The sequence below is a fragment of the Zychaea mexicana genome, assembly GCF_025766255.1.
Source record: "Zychaea mexicana strain RSA 1403 chromosome Unknown BDB00scaffold_74, whole genome shotgun sequence".
NCBI lineage: Eukaryota > Fungi > Mucoromycota > Mucoromycetes > Mucorales > Lichtheimiaceae > Zychaea > Zychaea mexicana.
In genome coordinates, this window is record NW_026516737.1 from 43,101 (window position 1) to 63,301 (window position 20,201).

The window sequence follows — 20,201 nt, forward strand, 5'->3', positions numbered from 1 at the left end:
ACTGAGACTTTCTAACCCTGCCTGTCTGTTTCTTGATACGACCACCTCCACCACATCATCATTATCATCATCATCATCATCATCATCATCATCATCAAGTAGTCGCGTCTCCTGTCTCTTTATTATAGCTCCTCGCGAACTTGTCTAATACTATTCCATAAAATCAAGCAAAGAAAAGGTGACCGCACAACAGCTAGTATGATAGTGTTAAGTGCATATTCTAACTATCACAACTACTGCTGCTGCTCTTTGAGTCAAAGACCACTCCTTTTCAAAGCCATACATATTACGTTTTTGTGCGCTTATAGAACACCATTTTTGGGATGCACGACCCTCCCAGCAATGGCATCATGAACGCACTTTCCTTTTTGCGTTACATCAACTCTATAATATAATAATAATAATAATAATAATACAGACTCCTTACTCATAACAGCTGGGCATCATAGTTCAAGTCGGAATCGGTCGCACCGACCTTTACCGGTCGCCTTTATGCCTCAATTTAGCCCACACACTATCACATTTTTAGATAGCCACCCTTAAGAAAACTCTAAAAAAGTTGTTTCTTTCTTTTGCAAGTAGGTGACACAAAATCGTTGTGTATGTATCACACAACAAGCAGTATAAGTTATGCAAAAGCTTAGCGACAAAAGAAACAACAACAACAACATGTAAGCCTGCTTTTTCGCCCCAATATGTCTTGTACACTGTTTCTTTTTTATATATATATAGTGTGCTATATACGGAAACTTTCCACGACGGCCTGCGAATTGTTCAACTCACACACACTCTTTCTATGTACAGTACACTCACTGATTTGCTAGACCCAACTCTATACTGCAGAGTACCGTTGCTGCTGTCACCTTTCCTCCTGAACGTCGATCTTTTTCAAAGCACATCCCTTTTCCTTCTCTTCTCTCTTGTTTCCTCCTCCTTCCACCCCCCCCCGTGTTTTCATTTACAGGCTGATCATACTTTTTTATGATTCTCAACAATAAAGTATTCTTCGACAACAGGAAAATGCAAAAACAAGGATAAACTTCACTCGGTTCTATTCTGAATTTTTAGCTAACTCTCTTTTGTAGATACAAGCTGCAAGGCATGTGCATTCACAGATTCTGGCTTATTTTTAGACAAGAGAATGATATTAATACCACTACAACTCTTAATAATACCAGCATTATATATCCCCACAGAAACAACCACTTTATATTTTTCTACAATATGTATTACGTTATCTCCTTGGGAAGGAGATATGACTACATCCTATGCGTTCAGATCACCCGCATATTATATATACTTATGTTAATATGAATACATGTCGCAGGCCCATTCTCCTCATACATGCTTTTCCTGCAGTTGCAACATAGAAAGCAGTACAAAAAGAAAAAAAAGTGTATGAGTTCTTATTAAGCAAGTTTATTTGTTTTTTTCTTTGTAGGCGAGTGTTAATGTATGTATCTAATCTAACGCAAACACGCACTTTTTTTTCTCATTGGAAAAAGAGAGAAATCTACTGTATTAGAGTATTGAGGATGGTGGGAGAGGGGAGGGGTGGGATAGCGAAAAGATTTGTTTTTGTTGCATCAGGGCTTCATGAGTCACACATCATCAAAGCTTACTACTACCATCCACCACCATCGAAACCAATAAAACTCTACAAATTATAAAAAGATTTCGGGTCGCATTTAGTCCAGATTCAATCAATGAAAGTTATATCTACTCACAGTCAATAAGAAAATGGGAAAGAATTTCTTCTTTTCGATGTGTGAACACCCTAATGTTAATTAAAAGAAAGCGTTAAAAACCCTACTCAATGTGTAACCTGCGCGGGGGGGAGGGGAGGAATAACAGACTATCAAGAAAGCTTACAGTTCCATGCAGATGTGAGTCGACCATCGATACAGCTACCAGCATCGAAATAGTTATCGGCACCGGATCCATCAAAGCCGAACCGGAAGAAATCATCTAAAATTTGGGAGGGTCGACACTATAAGCTGTAGGGCTGATAGGGGGGCTAGGTAGGTAGTCAGATTTAAAAAACTTACAAAGAATGTCTTTTTTACACTGATCCACACCACCATAGGTTTCATCGAGGTATGCTGCTATGGCCGAGTCTTCCAGCAACGAGTCTATCCGATCCAATGTGTTCACGATCGGTGTCAGGATTCGGGAAACTTGATTATACTGGTGTTACATTCAAGTCAGTTTTTTTTTTCTATCCTCCTTTTTTTTTTTATTACTGCTACCCTCGTTGCATTCCACCCTCGTTTCCCCTTTTTGTTTATAGAACAAACACTTTACCTTGTCAATGAACATGAAAGCATTGGGTACGTTACGATCGCCCAAATGGACAACGCTACTACCGACCCATGATCCACTCTTCTTTTGTGCCCGGTTGAGAATCTTGTGCATAGCGCTACCAATCCCACGACATTGCTGGATACGTTGTAACCCTTGACCGGTGTTTGTCAAGCGATACGGATTAAAAGACAACAAGTCTTCGTCTGATAAGCTCCATAACATGTACATCTCGTGGACTATTTCACGCCACAAACATAAGGATTGGTGAACGTAGGCATATTGTGTTGAGTGAGTGTGTGTCAATCGATGTCCGTGGCGCCCGGCCATAATGGCTAATGAGTATCCGCTCTCGGATTTGGATGGGTTAAAGTATTTTGATAGGTATTTTAGCATTTTGTCACAAGGGTCGCTTTAATATCAGAAAAGAAAAGATTGTTAGATGCGTCGTCCTCTCTCTCTCTCTCTCTCTTCCTATCTTGTTTTTGTAAACCCACCGATTTGATTTGAGATAGGCGTGATTATCAGATAAGGATGCGAGACAGCGTGCAATATCATCTTTGGAAACCCGTTCATTCGCATATTTCTCGCTCAATGCTTCAATCGCCCGTTTTTTCCGTTGGACTTCAGCATTGATTTGTGCTCTGCTCTTGAATTCTTGAGCAATTTCACGCGTTGCTAGGGCAACCATGTCGTCATGCAACAGTTCCAAACAATCGTTTGCTTTGAGATATTCAAACACGGTTTTGATAGGAATCACACATGAGAACCCAAGGCTATCCTCTACTTCTGGTATCACTGAATCCTAAAAGTACCCCCACCCCACGTACAATTGTCTTGCAAACTTAGTATTCATTCCAAGATACATTTGAAATAGGTAGAAAACTTACCATCAACATGTACATCAGCTTGCCATAGGTCGATCGCATTTTTTCAGGATTCATGATCTTGTGACTATGGATGATATTTTTTTTTAGTTTCCCAGTACAACATTCATGCACAAAATTAAATAAAAATTTCAGATTTCCCCTCGAATCCTCCCAAGATCTTACCGTCTTCCCACTTCAAAGACTTGTTGGAAAAACGCTTCGTTCTGCTTGACACTGTTTCCAGAAAAGAGCTGATCACCCAGTTTGTAGTCACCAGCAACTAACAGACCCGAGATGATAGCACATAGATCGCGGATTTGAGTCACAATACGTCTGGCCTTGTTGGCATACGAAAGGATATCGATTTTGTCTTTTTGTGGAAAAATGTATGGAATTGTCAACTTTGGTGTTTACTCTTATACCATCATTTGTCAAAAAAATCACACATTTCCCGTCTTTCCTCTTCTTTCTCTTTTTCCCCCCACCCCCTCCCCTTGCACTAGTTCCATCCTTACAACCCCCCACCACCAAGACCTACTCCCAATCACTTACCAGTGTATTCTGATACGTTCAATGCTGCCTCTAAGCTAAATTTAAATAAAGGAAGAGTTTTACCATACATATAAAGACCCTCAACCCATCTTTACCTCTGATTTTTCATGCATAGCCCCCCATTCATCCATTGCACGCACCACAAAAACTTACAGTCGTAATAAATTCCGCTCATGCGCATCAAGTCGTAATGGAACAAACTTTGCTCTATTGCGCACACCATTGCTATTTAGTATTCTCATACGCCCCGCTCATAACCATTAGATTCTGCAATGTGCGTTTACCTTTTTTCCATCCACTGTCCGAGCGTTGCTCCTGCGCCGTTATTTATTACTGTACCATCAAGTTCCATCGCTGCGCTTAATGTCTTTTCATCCATATCATCAGCTCCCTAATTTAAGAGGCATCGAGTTTCCCAACCCCCGGGTTAGCATATATCCCATTTTTTATTTTCTCAATTCACCTTTCCCAAAGCCTCTCTCTCTCTCCATTCCTCATAAAAAAAAACAACAAACCTTGATGGATCCAGCTCCACCTGTCGAATGACTCGATGCAGCACCCTTAACTCCATTAGTATCTGACGCGGCTTGTACTCTTAGATTCTTTGCAGTATGTTTGCGTCGGTTGCCCGTGCGATGCAGCATTGCTGTATAATGAAAAAAAACAGCCCACACACCCGCGAAACCAGCATATAATCCAAGCAACTGTCAGTTTTAATATATAACAAAAAAAGGACGTTTGACGATCCCCGCCAAGAAACGTTCTCTACTTTTGTTAAAGAAAAACTACACCATGAATCGCTCCCTTACCGTGGCATACTTCACAAAAGTCCTCATCGCATTGTTCACAGAATACAGATGCCTAAAAAACCGATATGGATCCAAGAAAGAGAAATAAAAAGTTAATCGTGTTGGGTTCGGATCGCGATCGGGAGAGAGTTTATATTGGAGAAAGGAAGGGAAAGAATGATAAAGCTCAAAACAATTTAGTATGGTTTGTTTGCTATAATTCACCTCTTGATCTCGGCATTCTACACAAAATGACGTGGCGTTTGTTGATGAGGCGACTTGCATTGGCAAAGTATTATCTTGTATCACTTTTTTTTAAAGGAAAAAAAAAAAGACACCACAGCTTTAGAAAAGAAAAACGAGTGCGCGGGTGAAGGATGGAGGGGGAGGAGAGGGGTGGGGGGTTTGGGGGTGGGTTTAGCCTAACCCTACAGCCTAACTCCGTTGGGTGTTTCTGTTGCGGTTATGCTTGAATTCATTTAGGTTTTGACATATATACAACACACCCTACCAAAAAACAAAACTATGCACAAGTGGGTCCATTCGCCAGAAAAAATCCGCCCCATTTTAAAAGAGCTGAAATCCAAAGGCGAACTATCCAGTGCTATCCACTCGGTAGACTGTCATGGTGATGCACTGGTTCATTTCGCAGCACGAGCGCATTCGTTAGAGGTTTTGCGTATTCTGGAAGAACACAGTGCGGATTTTTCGGCAGTCAACGAACACGGTATGTTCCAAAAAAAAAAAAAATTATTGGCCCCTAAGCAACTCAATTTTATTTCCAAAGGTCGACAGCCGCTCCATGAAGCGATCGATTCAGCAGAATGTGTTTCTTACATTGTCAATGAATGCAACGTCGACGTCAATGCGCTTAAACGTGGCGACTGGACACCGGCAATGATTGCAGGTAGGCAAGGAATAAGAAAGGTGGTTTTTTTATTTTTCCACATGATGGTATATGCGACCCGGGTTTACAACAATAAACATCCTTTCCCTCTTTGATTATATATGGAAATAGCATTGAAGGGTCGATTGGATGTGGTTAAAATCCTGGAAAAGGCAGGTGCCAATCTCGATTTATGCAATAAGGACGGACGAACGGCACTTCATCTGGCAATTCAGCATGGTAAGTAAACAAGAATTTTTCGGAGCAGAACAATTATGGAGGGGAAACTCCATTCCTTCTGTGTGCATATTATATGCTAAAACAAAGATTTGCTCAAGGACATGTGGAAACCTCCAAATACATTGCACAACGGTCACCCACATCAATCACTAAAGCAACCAAGTCCGGGCGCCTACCGATCCAGATAGCAGCAGCTTTATGTGATTACGGACCCCAAGTTTCGTATGATATCACCACTTTTCTTTTTGACCACGTGAATGACAGCAGCAGCAGCAGCAGCAGCAATAGCAGTAGTGGTAGTGGTAGTAGTTTGGCACATAGGGATAAATCTGGACGGGGCCTTTTGCAAGACGCGGCTGTGTCACAAAATCTGCCATTGGTACGGTTTCTTTTGGATAAAGGAGCCGACCCCAACCAAACCGACTCGATCGGTCGGAACGTGATACACCATGCTGCCATGGTGGGTCATCTGGACGTACTTGAACTCTTGTTTGATGACGAACAAAATCAAACAACTGCAAAGTCCAAAGATATCAGCCATCAGATCGTTGCGGTCAACGTCGATTGCTGGGACGTGCCTGACAGATGGGACGAGTGGACGCCATTAATGCATGCAGCCCGTCAGGGACATTTTCCCATCGTTGCGTTTCTGGTGCAACATGAACTAGCACGACGGAATCGCCGGGATAAACAAGGCCGGACAGCACAAGACATCGGTAAGCAACGGTTTGTCTGCGTATAATTTAAATTATAATAGAGAGATCGTGAGATTTCCTGAAAAAGAAATATTTGTATAACCTATTTTCTTTTTTGTGTGGGGTAAAAAAAAACACCTAGCTGGCATATGGAACCATCATGACATTGCCGACTACTTGGTAGTAACATGATGACAGCGTGTATAATTTCATTGCTCTCCTTTTCTGTCTGTAACAAGCAATGTATCATATTTTTGTAATATATGAAAAAGTCGCTACAAAGCAATGGAGTTATTATTTTGCAAGTAGTAGCATAAAAAAAAGTACAGTGCAAGAAAAGGGTTGATTGCGTAGCACACAAGGCGTCATAGCTTGGGGTTGGTGAAACTGATGAGGACAACAGCGTTTGGCCAGATACTACTAGTGAAAATGGCATACCTAGTACTATACACCTGCTCACGTGTGGTATTGTTTTCATATGATTGTGTGTGGGGCAAAGAGAAAGAGAAACTTGCATATGTCGTATATTTATCCAAAAAACTGCAGGGTTCCTAGCTCGTTTGTTTCTTTTCCCGCTACTTTCCCGTACCCCTTCTTTTTGTTGCTGTTTAGTACAACAATGATGCTGTCCACTGCGACAACCACCACCACCACCACAGCCATGATGTGGACGACGACGACCTGTACAACCGAAGGTTGCTGTCGACCTTATAGTGAAGCGCAACATGCCCTGACTACCACGTCCACAACAACAGCAGTCAAGAACAGCGTTCGCCTCACCAAGGAAACGCTTCCCATCGTTGTACAAGAACTCTACAAGACAGCTCTGCACATTCCAACGAACCTCGGCCGGCTGGCTACCGAAGTGTGGTCTCATTTCTTTGTTCAGCGCAAAAAGCCGCATTGGAACATCCAACAGACCGTTGTGATGGCCTTTTTGCAATCGTTCAGGGACCAGACACTGACACACAGTCTTGAGTTTTGGCGTTTTATGTTGATCGCACCCACATGGCTGACGCCACTCACGTCGAAAACGCAGGACGGATCGTTCCGTGTTCGTCGTCGCAACTTGCGTGGTATCCTCAGAAAAATGGACAAGAGTGAGGATGGCTCACGCATGCTCGAGGTCGAATGGATGTCGGCCGGTACGATTTGGGATCGTTGCCAGAGTGTCATTCATCCAGGTGCGGATCGAAAAGACAGCGAAGAAGAAGCATCGAGTAACTATACCCAGCAGAGCTCGGCATTGGTGTTGCGAACACGATCGCCCGAGAAAATTGTCTTTTATCTTCATGGAGGCGCTTATTGTGCCATGAGTGCACAGACGCATCGCACGCTCACTCATAAGATCAGTAAAGCAACTGGGCGACGCGTTTTTGGTAATAGAAATTAAAAAAAAAAGACGCGCGATTTTTTTTCCTATTGTTTATTTAAAGGACGCGTCTTTTTAGCTGTCAACTATCGATTGGCCCCTGAACACAAGTTTCCTAGTGGACTGTACGATGCTGTACAGGCATTCCTCTATCTGATCGACGCAGAAAATGGATATTGTCTTGAGCCAAAGAACATACTTATCATGGGCGACTCTGCTGGTGGAGGCTTGTCCCTTGCAATGATGCTCTATCTACGTGATCATGGTTTACCTCAACCGGAAGGCGCTGTGCTGCTTTCGGTAAGTATATGTACATAAAAAAGAAAAGACTCGAAAGATATACATACACGAAAACACGCCAATATTTTTATAGACGGTGTTGAATAGGCTAATCTACATTTTCTATGTGTGTACCAGCCTTGGGTTGACCTGTCATTTTCATATCCTAGCTGGGACAATGCGTCCTTGTACGACTATTTACCAAACAACCCAGACCGACTGGAAGAAATGAATCCTGCACATCTCTATCTAGGTGTCGATAAGGCTGCTCACATGGTCCGCCACCCTTACGTGTCTCCAATCTTTAGCGAGAGTTTTGAGAATTTGCCACCATTAGTCCTGCAATCCGGAAGCTGTGAGTCGCTTCGCGACGAAATCAACGATCTTGTACAAAAGATTGCTGCATCGAAATCTACCCTTGTACACCATGAGGAATATGAGGTAAGCAAAGTTTTAAATCTGCTGCTGTTGCTGCTGCAACCTCCAACAAACGTCATCCATCATGCAAAATTCTTATTTGTTTGTAGGATATGGTTCACGTTTTCCAAGCATTCCCATTTGGCAAGTCGGCTGAGGCCATAGAAAGTGTAGGTTGGTGGGCACGATATGGTATGCCCATGATCGCAAATTGGGCTGCGCGTGGCCAGTTGCCTACAGTCGTCCAGCAGAATCAACAAGCAGAAGAAGGCCCGTTTGCATTAAAGAGTACTCCACGATCCATGGGTCGCCGTTTCCATAGCATTCCCGGCTAAAGACGACATTACAAGGCAGATCTATGTATATATACCTAGTAGCTCACTAAGCCTACCTATTAAACATTAGTTGACTTTGTAAACCTACCATCCTACTTAATATTTATAAAGTTTCCAGCGTGAAAGTTGCCAGCTTTCCAATTGAGTAAATTTGACTGAAATAAACGTGCTGGGTAACACAACTCCATTTCTCCACTCTGTACATATTCTTCTCAAGGCTCACCTTCATTTTCTCTTTCTCTCTCACCACACAATGGCACAATCGTCATTTCGGGCGACAGGATGGGATCCCATACTTATAATCGCTCAAGTACATACTATCATTTTTATCCAAACCTGCTCATGTATAATAGCAAGACCTTTAATCGTTGTTATTCTATTTGCATTGGCAAATAGATTGTCTCATTACAATCGCTCTATTACATATTCATCAGCTTACTTTTACTCATTGCACTTGCATTAACCGGGGGCGAACTTTCACTTGACGCCATTCTCGACGATTCCGAAATTCGAACCGACACTGTGTTCGGCTGGACGCTGGCACTCGTCTGGCTTGTCAATGCTGCCATTAATATATCCGTCCTGGTGTTTCTTGTGCAACGAGCCAAGCTCGTGCTTGATTTTGTTCTTACGCTCCATTTTATCCATACTGTGTTTGTATGGATCCATACAGGCCATTTTCCTACCTGCGGCCCATGGTGGGTTCTACAAATCATGAATGCGATATTGATGACGTTGGGTGGCGAGTGGGCGTGTATGCGGCGCGAAATGGAGCCAATCATGGTACCTAAAAAGGAACAACAACGATCAACGGCAGAAGAACAACAACAGGAAACGTCCGCTTCATCTTCATCATCGACAGAGATTCAAGAAGTACAAGCAGATTCGGATAATAATGTCGATTGGGTTCATATTGGCAAAAAGCAAAAGCGCAAGGTATCTGATCCTCGAGGAGACGATCCTGTGACGATGAATGAAGACGATGAGCAAGAAGAAGCGCCATTGACTCGTGTAGTTGGCAGAGCTAAAAAGGTTCTATTACACGGAGCTCAACGAGCCGCAAGGAGTACAGCATCATCATCAGCAACAACTAATAACAAAGGAAAGCGATACGAGAATATACCTTTACATGATGTGGATCAACAGGATGGAAATTAAAAAACAAAAAATTGTTTTGTAAATATATTATATAACATGTTAATTTTGTTATTGCTCAAATTGATAATAGCAATCTGTACTAATCTATTACTACTACCAATTCAAACAGAGAGCTAGAGGGAAAATCAGATAAGGTGTATGTGTTAAGTGTGTGTGTGCAAGTATGGTTGTAATATGTTCAATGAAAGAATTAGGGAAGAAGGAGGAGGTTTATAAACGGAGGAGTAGGATTCAGTGAAAGCTTTACAGAAAAAATGATTATGAAGGGATATACGGTTAAATGTGTTTCTCAAAATGTGAGAGAAGGTGGGGGGGAAAGGGGAGGGTGTGCTGACAAACTGTTATTGTCGCTTATGTCTCTGAGACTGCCGTTCATGCGTTTTGATATGACGAGATACTTGATCAGGTCTAGAAAATGACTTGGCACACGGGAAAACAGAGCAGCGAAACGGTCTTTCGCCGGTATGTACACGCATCTATTATGCCAAATACAGAAGAGACGTCAGTGAAACTCAAGATCTATTGCTAGCAGTAGCAAATGATTGTTCTTTCTTTAAAGAGCACAGAAACCACGCCGCACACGTACATGTTTAGTTAAATTACTGCTTTCAGCAAACTTCTTGTCGCAGCCTTGATATTTACAGGTAAAAGGCCTTTCGCCAGAATGTACACGACGATGGATCGTCAGAGCGCCGGAAATGGAGAATTGCCGGCTACAGCCCTTCTCAGGACATTTGTAAGGTTTTTCGCCGGTATGTGTACGCATGTGCTGTGTCATTATACTTGACTCAGAGAAGCGCTTTTTACATAGTATACATTGATACGGTTTGTCGCCTATCCAGCAGACAGACACACATGCATATAGTTTGAGGTTAAAATCTGTCGATAATTTTGAAATATGGCGCCATCCATATTGATATAGAGACCGAAAACTCACCGGTATGTGTTTGGATATGGCGCATCAGCTTTTGTCTCTGAGCAAACCTCTTTCCTTCACGATCGCAGTTGTCCCATCCGCAAATGTATTCGCTTCGGCCAGTGCCCACGTGGTCTTCAGACAAATGACATGTTAGGTCATCAAAGGTAGTAAACCGCTGACCACAGTTTATCCAGCGACAGCCGTGAATAAACCGCTGGCCTAAATGGTTCGTCAAATGACTCAGCAGGGCATCCGATCCATCAAAGGTGACAGTGCACGTCCCCCACCGACAATGGAAATCGACCGTCGATCGGCTGTTGAGATGATTCTTGAACAAATGTGGTGCTAGGTCGTCTAACGTGGGGAAGCTTTCTGCGCATGCTGCCCATTCACACGTGCGAGGTATTTCGTCGTTTTCGTCTTGGTCGTTGTAGTTTTCGTCTTCGTGATTTTCGTCATTTTCTGTTTCGCTTGCTTTGCGTTTTTTACCTGCTGTCGTTGGTATTGGCGTTGTACTGCTAGTGATAGGTTTTGTACTGCTAGCGATAGGTGTTGTACTGCTAGTGTTAGGTGCCGTACTGCTAGTGCTAGGTGTCGTAGGTGTCGTTGAAGTTGTAGTTGCAGCTACTGCTGTTGAAGGATCAACACTTGCAGTAGCAACAGTCGTCATTTCTACCGCGGATTCCACAGAAATGGGCTGTTGCTGCTGCTGCTGCTGCTGTTGTTGTTGTTGCGATTCGGCTGCAGCGAGTGGACAGCAATCAGCGCAGCAATCTTGGTCGGGTTGTTGTGACGCTGCTTGTTGCTGTTGTTCGTGCTGTTGTTCTTGTTGAGAAGTACAAATCTCGCAATCTGAGGTGGTGGAGGGTGTATACGATTTTTCAGTTGAATACTGCACATTATTCTCGCCGGATTCACGGCGACACTCGTCACAATCGGGGGTCCGAGAATATTGCTCGTTGTTGGTCATTGGTGTCGTGGTGGTCGTGGTCGACAGGAGACAGCACGATGGCATTACGGTATAATTATTATTGTTGTTATTATTTTCAGGAGACTGTTGTGAATCAGGCATGTATAGTAAAATAAATATAAAACACAAGAGCCAGTCCGTGTGTGAGAGTGTGAGAATGTTATGAAAGCATACAAGAAGCCAAAGAAGTAGACAAGAGGTGTAAGAATTATGAAGAAGAAATAGAAACGACGCAATTCTGTGCCCCTCGCTTTATTTGGAGTAGCTCTGTTTTGGGGATCTGCCTATAAACAGAAAACCGCTGCAACCGTCGCTGCTGACTTGAGGGAGTTCGGGAATACGTTGTATACAGCGTGTGCACATTACATACTTTGTGTTTGTGTGTAAGTATAGTATCTGATCAAACGAGCACAAGTGTTCCTTGTTGCCCTAGGTCCAAGTGTCCGTTATCTGATACAAGCAAATGCAATGACATATTTGTCATGTACGCCTTTTTTTTAAGTTTGCATAGACAGTATCATACATTACGTTTAGAGTATGGTGGGTGGCAAATAAGTGTGTTTTTATCCTAGTGGCTACGTAATAGGCCGCTGATTGTACCGGTTATTTCCAGAATGTATGTAAGCACATAGTTTTCTTTTAAATAACCAAAGGCACAATTTTTTTCTTTGCTTGCTTTGGTTCTGCCGCAGAAGTTTGTCAATGACCATAAAGCGTACAATGTCACCTTTTGGGTGGACAGAAATTTTTACCCGAGTGCTCGTTCAACTCTTCCGCGACGCTGACGGTCCCCATGGGGTGGGGGGGGGAGGCAGTTTGTGGACGCAGGCAGTCGTACCTTATTGGGTGCGCGGTAGTTCGGATTCAGCTATCTGAGCACAAATAAAATGCTCAGTTAGTTGAAGAAGAAAAGCACCACGCATGATATTTAGTAGCATAGTAGTATATCGATCAACTGCATCGCTGCGACAAGAATAATTTAGCTCAATCAAGTCATAGATCTACATATCAAACATTGATGGCAGATTAAATGACATGATACTTAAGGAGAGCGTAGGTGAAGGACCGAAAACTGGGATCGGTGTGCATCATCAGCCGATCTACTACTGTATCAGCAGTAGTCTGTGAGACGTGATTATCTATGCTATTATGACTGTCTACCTATACCTTGCACACAGTGATAGCAGTACTACAGAAGTGTTCAACTTGCTCAATGAATGTACACGCCCAAAAAAGCTTATCCTTGACAGAGCATAATTTCGCTTTCTGAGCCATGACAAAACTATACTTGGTACCTACACTATGCACAACTATGATCAGCTTTTTTTCCCGAATTTTGATACTGATCGTTGCATTCTCAGTAAAAGTAATTTCAAGCACGCAGGGGGAATAGTCATCCAATAAAGTATGCACTGCATACTAAAAAATGTACAAGCACTATGTAACTTCAAATAATTTTCTTCAGTGCTATTAATGTAACCATATAGTATCATCAATGAGCCGGATACTTTATTATCAAAGCACTATCATTATCGAGAAATTAAATAGCCACGCAGAAGCTGAACAGCGGCTTGTTGTTGTACTGTTCCTTTCTCACGACATGTAGTAAGCTGGTTCCGGTAAAGTGACCACACAGTCGGTGCGCGGCTCGGTCAAGTTGGCATAGGCGTGAAATGGCTTTGAAACAGCATCACGCTTTGTCAAATAGGGCGTTCTGAACAGCTCATGGATGGTACTTGAGACGGACGAATGTTCAAATACATCGGATTTTGGTGCTAGCATGCCACGAGGAATCCTGGGTGATATAAAAACGGCAGGAACACGTATACCAAGACGCGTAAAGTCAAATGTGGGATGCGTGATTCCATCAGGATTCGGCACGTTATTGGGTCTACGTTATTGTCGGTAAGTACTCTTCTTTATCTACTTCGATACACCACCCGGTAGACCAGCATACAACTCACGGTGGTACATGATCATAAAATCCGCCATGTTCATCCTGTGAAACAATGACAGTAACTCGGTTATTATTACTCATCACGACGACGAAACAACAGGAACCAGTTCTGTAGAAGGAAAATCAATAAGAAATATACCCAAACAAGTAAAAATAGCATATCGTTCCATTGGGGACTTGCTCGCAACGCTTCATAAACTTCTTTGTAAAACCGTTCGCCTCGTCGTATATCGTAGAACGCGCCTGCATGCGGATGCTGGTCGTTGCGTAGCCGCTCATCTATACCATACATGGCAGGCTCAAGGAACACATAGGATGGCAGAGTACCACTTTTGCAAGCCTGGTAAAACTCATCCATACCTTTCCCAGGGCTTCTGAATGGCGAGCGGAAATAACGAAATAACAACGTTGATGGCATGGGGGAAGCCGAGTAAATCCCGTAACTAACATTGGTATCGTCCAGTGCTTCGAAGATTGTCTTTAATGGATAACCGAGCTTGGGAATCGTGTTATCGACGACACCGCCAGCAGTAGCCGCATGTAAAAAATTCCGGTTTGGGAAGGTTGAACCTTTTGGTATGTAAGATCGATGGGCGATGTGAGCGGAGAACAGAAAGGTAGCTATTAGCATTACTGTTCACTCTTTACCTGGAACAGAAGAAAACCATCGCTGAACACTAACGTTAATGCATACTCGCTTTGAAATATATACCAGATGCCCCCACTTATCCTTTTGCTGGACTTCTTCTCCTTACATCTGAGCTTCCGAATTCTTCAACCAACTTGTACAACACAGGTAACGAAGAATGGTTCATGCCTTGCATCACCTCGGCTGCCCGCTCCTCCTCCCGATAACGCATATAATTTGCTACAAATCCACCCATGGTTGGTGTGGACGTGGATGACGGGATGTCACCATACTTGACGTCGAATATCTGCATGTCAACATCTGCAATAAAGTTCTCAGGCTCTTGCGTGCTGCGCAAGGATTCATAGACCAATCAGTGTGTAGCAAAATGACGAATACTTTACTTTTATACATACTGAAAGGGTCCGTCGTAGGTTACACAATAACTTTCGCTATCAAACGTGTTGCACATTGAAGGATCCGACCCATCGACGTCGGGTCGTAGTCGTTTGTATTCGCCCAGAAAGTGGTCATAGCTGTGATTCTCCATCATCAGCACCACGAGTGTTTTGATCAAGGAGGCCGCGTCACCGCCACTTCCATCTTCAGCGACGGCAACACTGCTACAGGTCAAGTGATACCATGTCGACAATAGCGCAATCCATTGCGTGATGAGCATGTTATCTTTTTGATATCGTATTAACGCCCAGAATAACTGGTCTAACTCGCTGTTCTTACTTTGGGCTGTTTTTATATGTTCAAACTGCTTTTGTGATCATCACCTCACCAGGGCGTATGATAGATAAAGGAGAGTGAGTGGGAGCACCACTGAAGATGATTATGATGATGACTGCTGTTTCTACTGTTTACTGTTGTTCGTAATGATCAAGTTGATGATCAAATTGTGCATGTAGCAGTGACTTTTGACAACCCAAAGAGGGTTTTTTGTGCTGGTTTTTTTTTTTTGTGGCGCCGCCAGCAAAAGAGTCAAAAGGACTTCGCTTCTGATTACAAATACATAGCCCCAGCAAAACTTCGGCACTTTATTCGGCTTCCTACACCTCTTCTTTTCCTTTCCTCTTCTCGCGAATCAACTTGTTTTTCAACTATGGGTTTGTTATCCCTGGGAACCCCACTTCATTGGAATGAAGCCAAGCAATACGCGGACCACGTCCGATCGCACGGCATCGATCAGTTTCTGTCGGTCTACAGAAAGCAACGCTCAAGGAAGAAACAGTGTCTCCTCTGGGGCGATGAGGTTCGTGTTGTTTTGACCATTTTGCGTTCACTCCACGTGAACCTGTACTCCTCTTGGCCTTGGCTTGGATCGGCATGATATTAACGTAACGCACATGCTCTTCTAGGTAGAGTACGTAGTTGTGAAGCTCGACAAGGAGAACCGTCGAACCAAGCTATCGCTACGCGCTTTTGATATACTCGCCCAACTACAAAAACCTGAACAAGAATACAATGACGGCAACACAGAGTAAGTCTCCTTCTCTAAAGATCAGTAATGGGGCAAGAGATCTTGCTTAGACTTTTTCTCTCTTTCGGTCATGGTGATAGTGGAGTCGCTAGGAAGACCTTTGCTAAATGGTGTTTAACGTAACTAGGCAACCTCCGGATGCATTATGGCGACCGGAATATGGTCGATTTATGATTGAAGGTACCCCAGGTGCTCCGTATGGATCAACATTTCGTGACCTCATGAATGTGGAGCCGAGCATGAAAAGGCGACGCCAATTGGCACACGAAGCGATGCTGCCCGATGAAATACCCGTGACGTTGGTGAATTATCCACGTCTAGGATGCCCGCATGAGTTGGACATTGATATTGAACCACATGGTAAAGCGGTTCAAAGTATGTTTGTTCCCGACGAAGTGACCAATCCACATGCTAGATTCCCGTAAGTTGATTTGACAGGACTATGAATATATATCTCTTGTTCTGTGCACATATATTGATATACATTGATAGGACCTTGGCCGCTAATATCCGCCGTCGTCGTGGTGCCAAGGTCGAAATTAATATGCCTATTTTCCATGACAAGAACACACCTCGGCCCTTCATTGATCCGACTATTCCGTTCGACCGAGAAGTTTTTGATCACGACAGGGAGGCAAAGAATGGAGCTGCGAAGCCAGATCACATCTATATGGATGCAATGGCTTTTGGTATGGGTTGTTGCTGTCTTCAGATTACCTTCCAGGCCTGCAATATCGATGAGGCTCGGCATCTCTATGATCATTTGGCACCTGTGGCACCTATTATGGTAAGAGCAGAGAAGGAGGCTTATTTGTATTTAGATGCATGTTGTTCTAACATGCAAGAATGACTATTATTTGTAATCTTTTATTTTATTTTGACTTGGCAGCTTGCGCTTACTGCAGCTACTCCAATCTTCCGTGGTTATCTCGCTGACACTGATGCACGCTGGAATGTTATTGCTGCTAGTGTGGATGACAGAACACCGGAGGAGCGAGGCATCAAGGTACGATACATGTACATGAGACGAAGATCATTCATTATATAATATACGTAGAAGGAAGCACTAAATCAGGTATAATACATTTAGCCTCTGAAAAACGATAGATTTGTAATCAACAAGTCCAGATACGACTCGATTGATACATATATCTCGAATGATTCGATGTACAAGGACAGATACAATGACCTGGACTTGGTCTATGATAAGGATATCTACGAGAAGCTTCGAAACAACAATGTTGATGATCTGTTGGCACGACACATGGCTCATCTATTCATTCGGGATCCTCTGGTGATCTTCAAAGAGCTCTTGGATCAGGACGATGAAAACTCGGTCGACCATTTTGAGGTAAGGAAAAGCAAAAGATACGGATGGGGAATTGACAGCTTCTGTGTGCGCCGAGAAGATCTACATTGCTCAACTTTGTCGGCTTTATTTCTTTAGAACATTCAATCAACAAACTGGCAAACTGTACGTTTCAAGCCGCCACCACCCAATTCCGACATTGGCTGGCGTGTTGAGTTCCGTAGCATGGAAATTCAGATAACCGATTTTGAAAATGCCGCCTTTTCCGTCTTTATCGTCCTTTTAACACGAACCATTTTGAGTTTCGGTTTGAATCTGTATATCCCGATTACTAAGGTAAAGAAAGATAGAACGGCATAGTTTACAAAATGAGATTACTAAGATTGTTTTCAGGTGGATGAAAATATGGCTACTGCTCATAAGCGAGACTCTGTGCTCAACGACAAGTTTTATTTCCGGAAGAATGTGTTTACAAGTACGTGCTTCGTATATCTTAACTGCTGATGAAAGCAAACCTTGATTGATTGTTTTTCTCACGCTTAATATTCTCGTGTTTTCGTTAACTCAAGATGACGGCAACAAAAACGCAACAAATGGCAATGGCCATACTGCTGCCGAGGAGGATGAATATGAGCTGATGACCATGAACGAAATCATTAATGGCAAGGACCATGGATTCCCTGGTTTTGTTCCTTTGATCCACAGCTATCTCAACAGCACCAATATCGACATTGAGACCAGGTGCCAGCTTACGCGATACCTGTCTTTGATCAGCAAACGTGCCAGTGGAGAACTGATGACGGGCGCTTCCTATTTGCGAAAACTCGTAACCAGCCATCCGCAGTACAAGCAGGATTCTGTAGTATCACCAGAGATCACGTATGATTTGATTGACACTGTCGACCGAATTGCCAGAGGAGAGTTGAAAGCTCCTGAATTACTGGGTGAATTCAATGCATGATTTTTATTTTCTTTTACCAGAATGTTCTTTTTCTTTTTTTGCTCGTTCCTTGTATTTTATACACTCTGCTTTTTCTCCATCTCTATCTCTCTCTTTTGCACATGCCCACGCATATACGATACATATACTCTCTCTTTTTTTTAAACAAACACCTTTTGCACACACCCCTCATTCAATTACATCCATATACGCACTTAAATAATCTTCATCTATAGCACGCTCACACAACACTGTTATTTCCCCCTTCCCATTTAACTACTTCTAGAATGAAAATGATATATTGAATGACGAATACTACTGCTAATACTGTCCGCAAAGTGTACTATCTCTTTATGATCCAGAAGTACAAAAGTAATAGTGCTCCCAAAATGGTCGATAATCGTTGAGTGCTGCTGCAAAAATCGAAATCATTGGACGATGTTCTGTTGCATCGCAAAAATAATCTACAATTGGCCTGTTTATATTTGCGTATTAGTACGATCGAGAGATCATCATTACTTTTTGTAGTCATGTCCTTGCTTTATGCGAAAGTAGAAAACGAACTGATCTACTTACTTTGTAAAGAAATCGTAGAATGGTTGTCGGAAGAGATAGAACAACAGTAAGTAATCTCGTCGCTTTGATTCTTCGCGTTCCAGTTGGGTCTGTGGCTGCAATTCGCGAGCTAGCCGTGCTGCTAGGTCAATACCCAGAGAAATGAGCCACGGTTTCCAGCTAGTCTGTTCACTCTCGCTTGTCTTTTTGTGCTTGCTTCTTCTCCACATCAAGCCCACTAAAACAGATACACAGATTATATGGGTTCATGGAACACTGTTTCTCGTTCCTCTTCCTTTTACTCCTCCCTGCATTCATGCAATTGTTGTTCAGTGTGCTTTCTGTATCCGAGTTCTTCTTTACCATAGATGAGAGGCCGAAATATCCATAGCAATTCTGCCAAGTGCGCCCAGCCGACTCTCGGCAATGATCTAGATAGTGTCGATGAGGCAGGAACGCCTATGCGAGTATCCAGCGTGGCGAGGCTGATTTTGTCGTCTTCGTCGGCTCGAGCAAAATGAGTTGGGTGAATTACCATTCGTTTGCGTGTTGCATAAAACAGGATGAGTCGTAGAAACACTCTGAATACATTGCATGTTCAGTATTATTACATGAACATGCTATCATCATCATGCTCTCAAGGATATTGAATAAAAGCAAGCTGCTCCTTACTTTGCCCCTTCCAAACTGGCGATACAGCGCCAACGCCTGGATACACTTTTTGTCGTTTTATGCACGAGCATTTCAACCACGACTTCAGTATATGACACCGTACTGAGCGCCAGCGCAGCTGCTCGACAAAGTTTGTGCTTCAAATATTGTTGTTCGATATGTGCGTTGAATCCCGTCAGCGATTCATTTTGTTGACGAACAAGACAATGAGTATGTCGCAAACATAAAAGATTTACAGCTGACAATACTGTTTGGAAAAAAGAATTGTCGGCGATCAGTCAGTGATCAGGTACAAGCTTTCAATCTTTTGGTACCAATCCAAATTACTTGATTGAGCACATAGTTCGGCATCCTCAAAACGACCTGTGGGTTCATTCAAAAGAGAGAAAAGCGGTATATAATTACATTTTTGTCAGCAGAAATAGGTGCTGAGCAAACTTTGGCTTTTCTTTCATTTTACCGGGAAGAACAAACACGGTAGCTCGGACAACGTCCTCAATAAGCTCGAGACGTGAATGCGTATCAAGGGATAGCAGTCGGTGAAGCATGGAATATTATATGTGTACAAGGAGTGGAAAACAAAAAAGAACAGGAAGAGAAGCAGTATTTTGCCATGTATTCTTTTTTTGGGGGAAAAAGGAAGCCTTAACTTTCATGTGGGCTTCCGTGATTGCCTCATAACGAGTTCTGATTAATATAAAATGATAAAAATCACTTGTTCTCATTATTAAATATTAAGTTGATAAGGACGCAATGCATCATGCAGCCATTTGTCGTGCAGGAACTGGTTAAAGCGTCCTGCTTCCCTCTTATACACACCTCCTGGTCCCTTGATCGTCTGGCGTGTGTTTTTAACCTTTTCATAACACAAAT

General features: G+C 42.8%; 8 protein-coding genes across 8 annotated transcripts; 4 read left to right on the top strand and 4 right to left on the bottom strand.

The window, feature by feature from the left end:
• Positions 1–1,337: 1,337 nt before the first annotated feature.
• BDB00DRAFT_838746 (uncharacterized protein) lies at positions 1,338–4,919 on the bottom strand. The gene is made up of 14 exons (XM_053124655.1): positions 4,736–4,919; positions 4,532–4,583; positions 4,238–4,368; positions 4,007–4,113; positions 3,876–3,929; positions 3,723–3,757; positions 3,354–3,540; positions 3,192–3,255; positions 2,799–3,106; positions 2,305–2,713; positions 2,049–2,187; positions 1,873–1,968; positions 1,728–1,777; positions 1,338–1,657 (listed from the first exon to the last, which is right to left on the bottom strand). Exons 1-14 carry the CDS (start codon positions 4,793–4,795, stop codon positions 1,625–1,627), a joined length of 1,725 nt encoding a protein of 574 aa, XP_052976463.1. The 5' UTR covers positions 4,796–4,919; the 3' UTR covers positions 1,338–1,624.
• A 1-nt stretch (position 4,920) lies between these two features.
• Positions 4,921–6,768, top strand: BDB00DRAFT_838754 (ankyrin repeat-containing domain protein). Its single transcript, XM_053124656.1, has 4 exons — positions 4,921–5,194; positions 5,348–5,417; positions 5,529–5,636; positions 5,735–6,768. Exons 1-4 carry the CDS (start codon positions 5,036–5,038, stop codon positions 6,376–6,378), a joined length of 981 nt encoding a protein of 326 aa, XP_052976464.1. The 5' UTR covers positions 4,921–5,035; the 3' UTR covers positions 6,379–6,768.
• Positions 6,769–6,877: 109 nt separating this feature from the next.
• BDB00DRAFT_838755 (alpha/beta hydrolase fold-domain-containing protein) lies at positions 6,878–8,917 on the top strand. Its single transcript, XM_053124657.1, has 4 exons — positions 6,878–7,710; positions 7,783–8,003; positions 8,121–8,423; positions 8,510–8,917. Exons 1-4 carry the CDS (start codon positions 6,951–6,953, stop codon positions 8,732–8,734), a joined length of 1,509 nt encoding a protein of 502 aa, XP_052976465.1. The 5' UTR covers positions 6,878–6,950; the 3' UTR covers positions 8,735–8,917.
• Positions 8,918–8,990: 73 nt separating this feature from the next.
• On the top strand, positions 8,991–9,514 carry BDB00DRAFT_726575 (integral membrane protein S linking to the trans Golgi network-domain-containing protein; the record flags this gene model as incomplete). Its single annotated transcript, XM_053118253.1, has 2 exons — positions 8,991–9,044; positions 9,131–9,514. Coding segments are annotated over 2 exons (438 nt in total), but the record flags the coding sequence as incomplete, so codon positions are not given.
• A 931-nt stretch (positions 9,515–10,445) lies between these two features.
• On the bottom strand, positions 10,446–11,481 carry BDB00DRAFT_884221 (uncharacterized protein; the record flags this gene model as incomplete). Its single annotated transcript, XM_053128311.1, has 2 exons — positions 10,446–10,726; positions 10,830–11,481. 2 exons carry the CDS (start codon positions 11,479–11,481, stop codon positions 10,446–10,448), a joined length of 933 nt encoding a protein of 310 aa, XP_052976467.1.
• Positions 11,482–13,374: 1,893 nt separating this feature from the next.
• Positions 13,375–14,369, bottom strand: BDB00DRAFT_961233 (phosphoesterase family-domain-containing protein; the record flags this gene model as incomplete). Its single annotated transcript, XM_053129729.1, has 3 exons — positions 13,375–13,672; positions 13,746–13,780; positions 13,878–14,369. The coding sequence occupies 3 exons, from the start codon at positions 14,367–14,369 to the stop codon at positions 13,375–13,377; spliced, it is 825 nt and encodes a 274-aa protein (XP_052976468.1).
• Positions 14,370–15,474: 1,105 nt separating this feature from the next.
• Positions 15,475–18,122, top strand: BDB00DRAFT_769147 (glutamate-cysteine ligase-domain-containing protein; the record flags this gene model as incomplete). Its single annotated transcript, XM_053119792.1, has 9 exons — positions 15,475–15,624; positions 15,731–15,852; positions 15,980–16,273; positions 16,345–16,639; positions 16,742–16,858; positions 16,943–17,203; positions 17,300–17,497; positions 17,555–17,636; positions 17,731–18,122. 9 exons carry the CDS (start codon positions 15,475–15,477, stop codon positions 18,120–18,122), a joined length of 1,911 nt encoding a protein of 636 aa, XP_052976469.1.
• Positions 18,123–18,287: 165 nt separating this feature from the next.
• On the bottom strand, positions 18,288–20,013 carry BDB00DRAFT_562439 (peroxisome membrane protein). Its single transcript, XM_053117858.1, has 6 exons — positions 19,789–20,013; positions 19,656–19,691; positions 19,329–19,575; positions 19,020–19,237; positions 18,678–18,894; positions 18,288–18,576 (listed from the first exon to the last, which is right to left on the bottom strand). Exons 1-6 carry the CDS (start codon positions 19,874–19,876, stop codon positions 18,453–18,455), a joined length of 930 nt encoding a protein of 309 aa, XP_052976470.1. The 5' UTR covers positions 19,877–20,013; the 3' UTR covers positions 18,288–18,452.
• Positions 20,014–20,201: the final 188 nt, after the last annotated feature.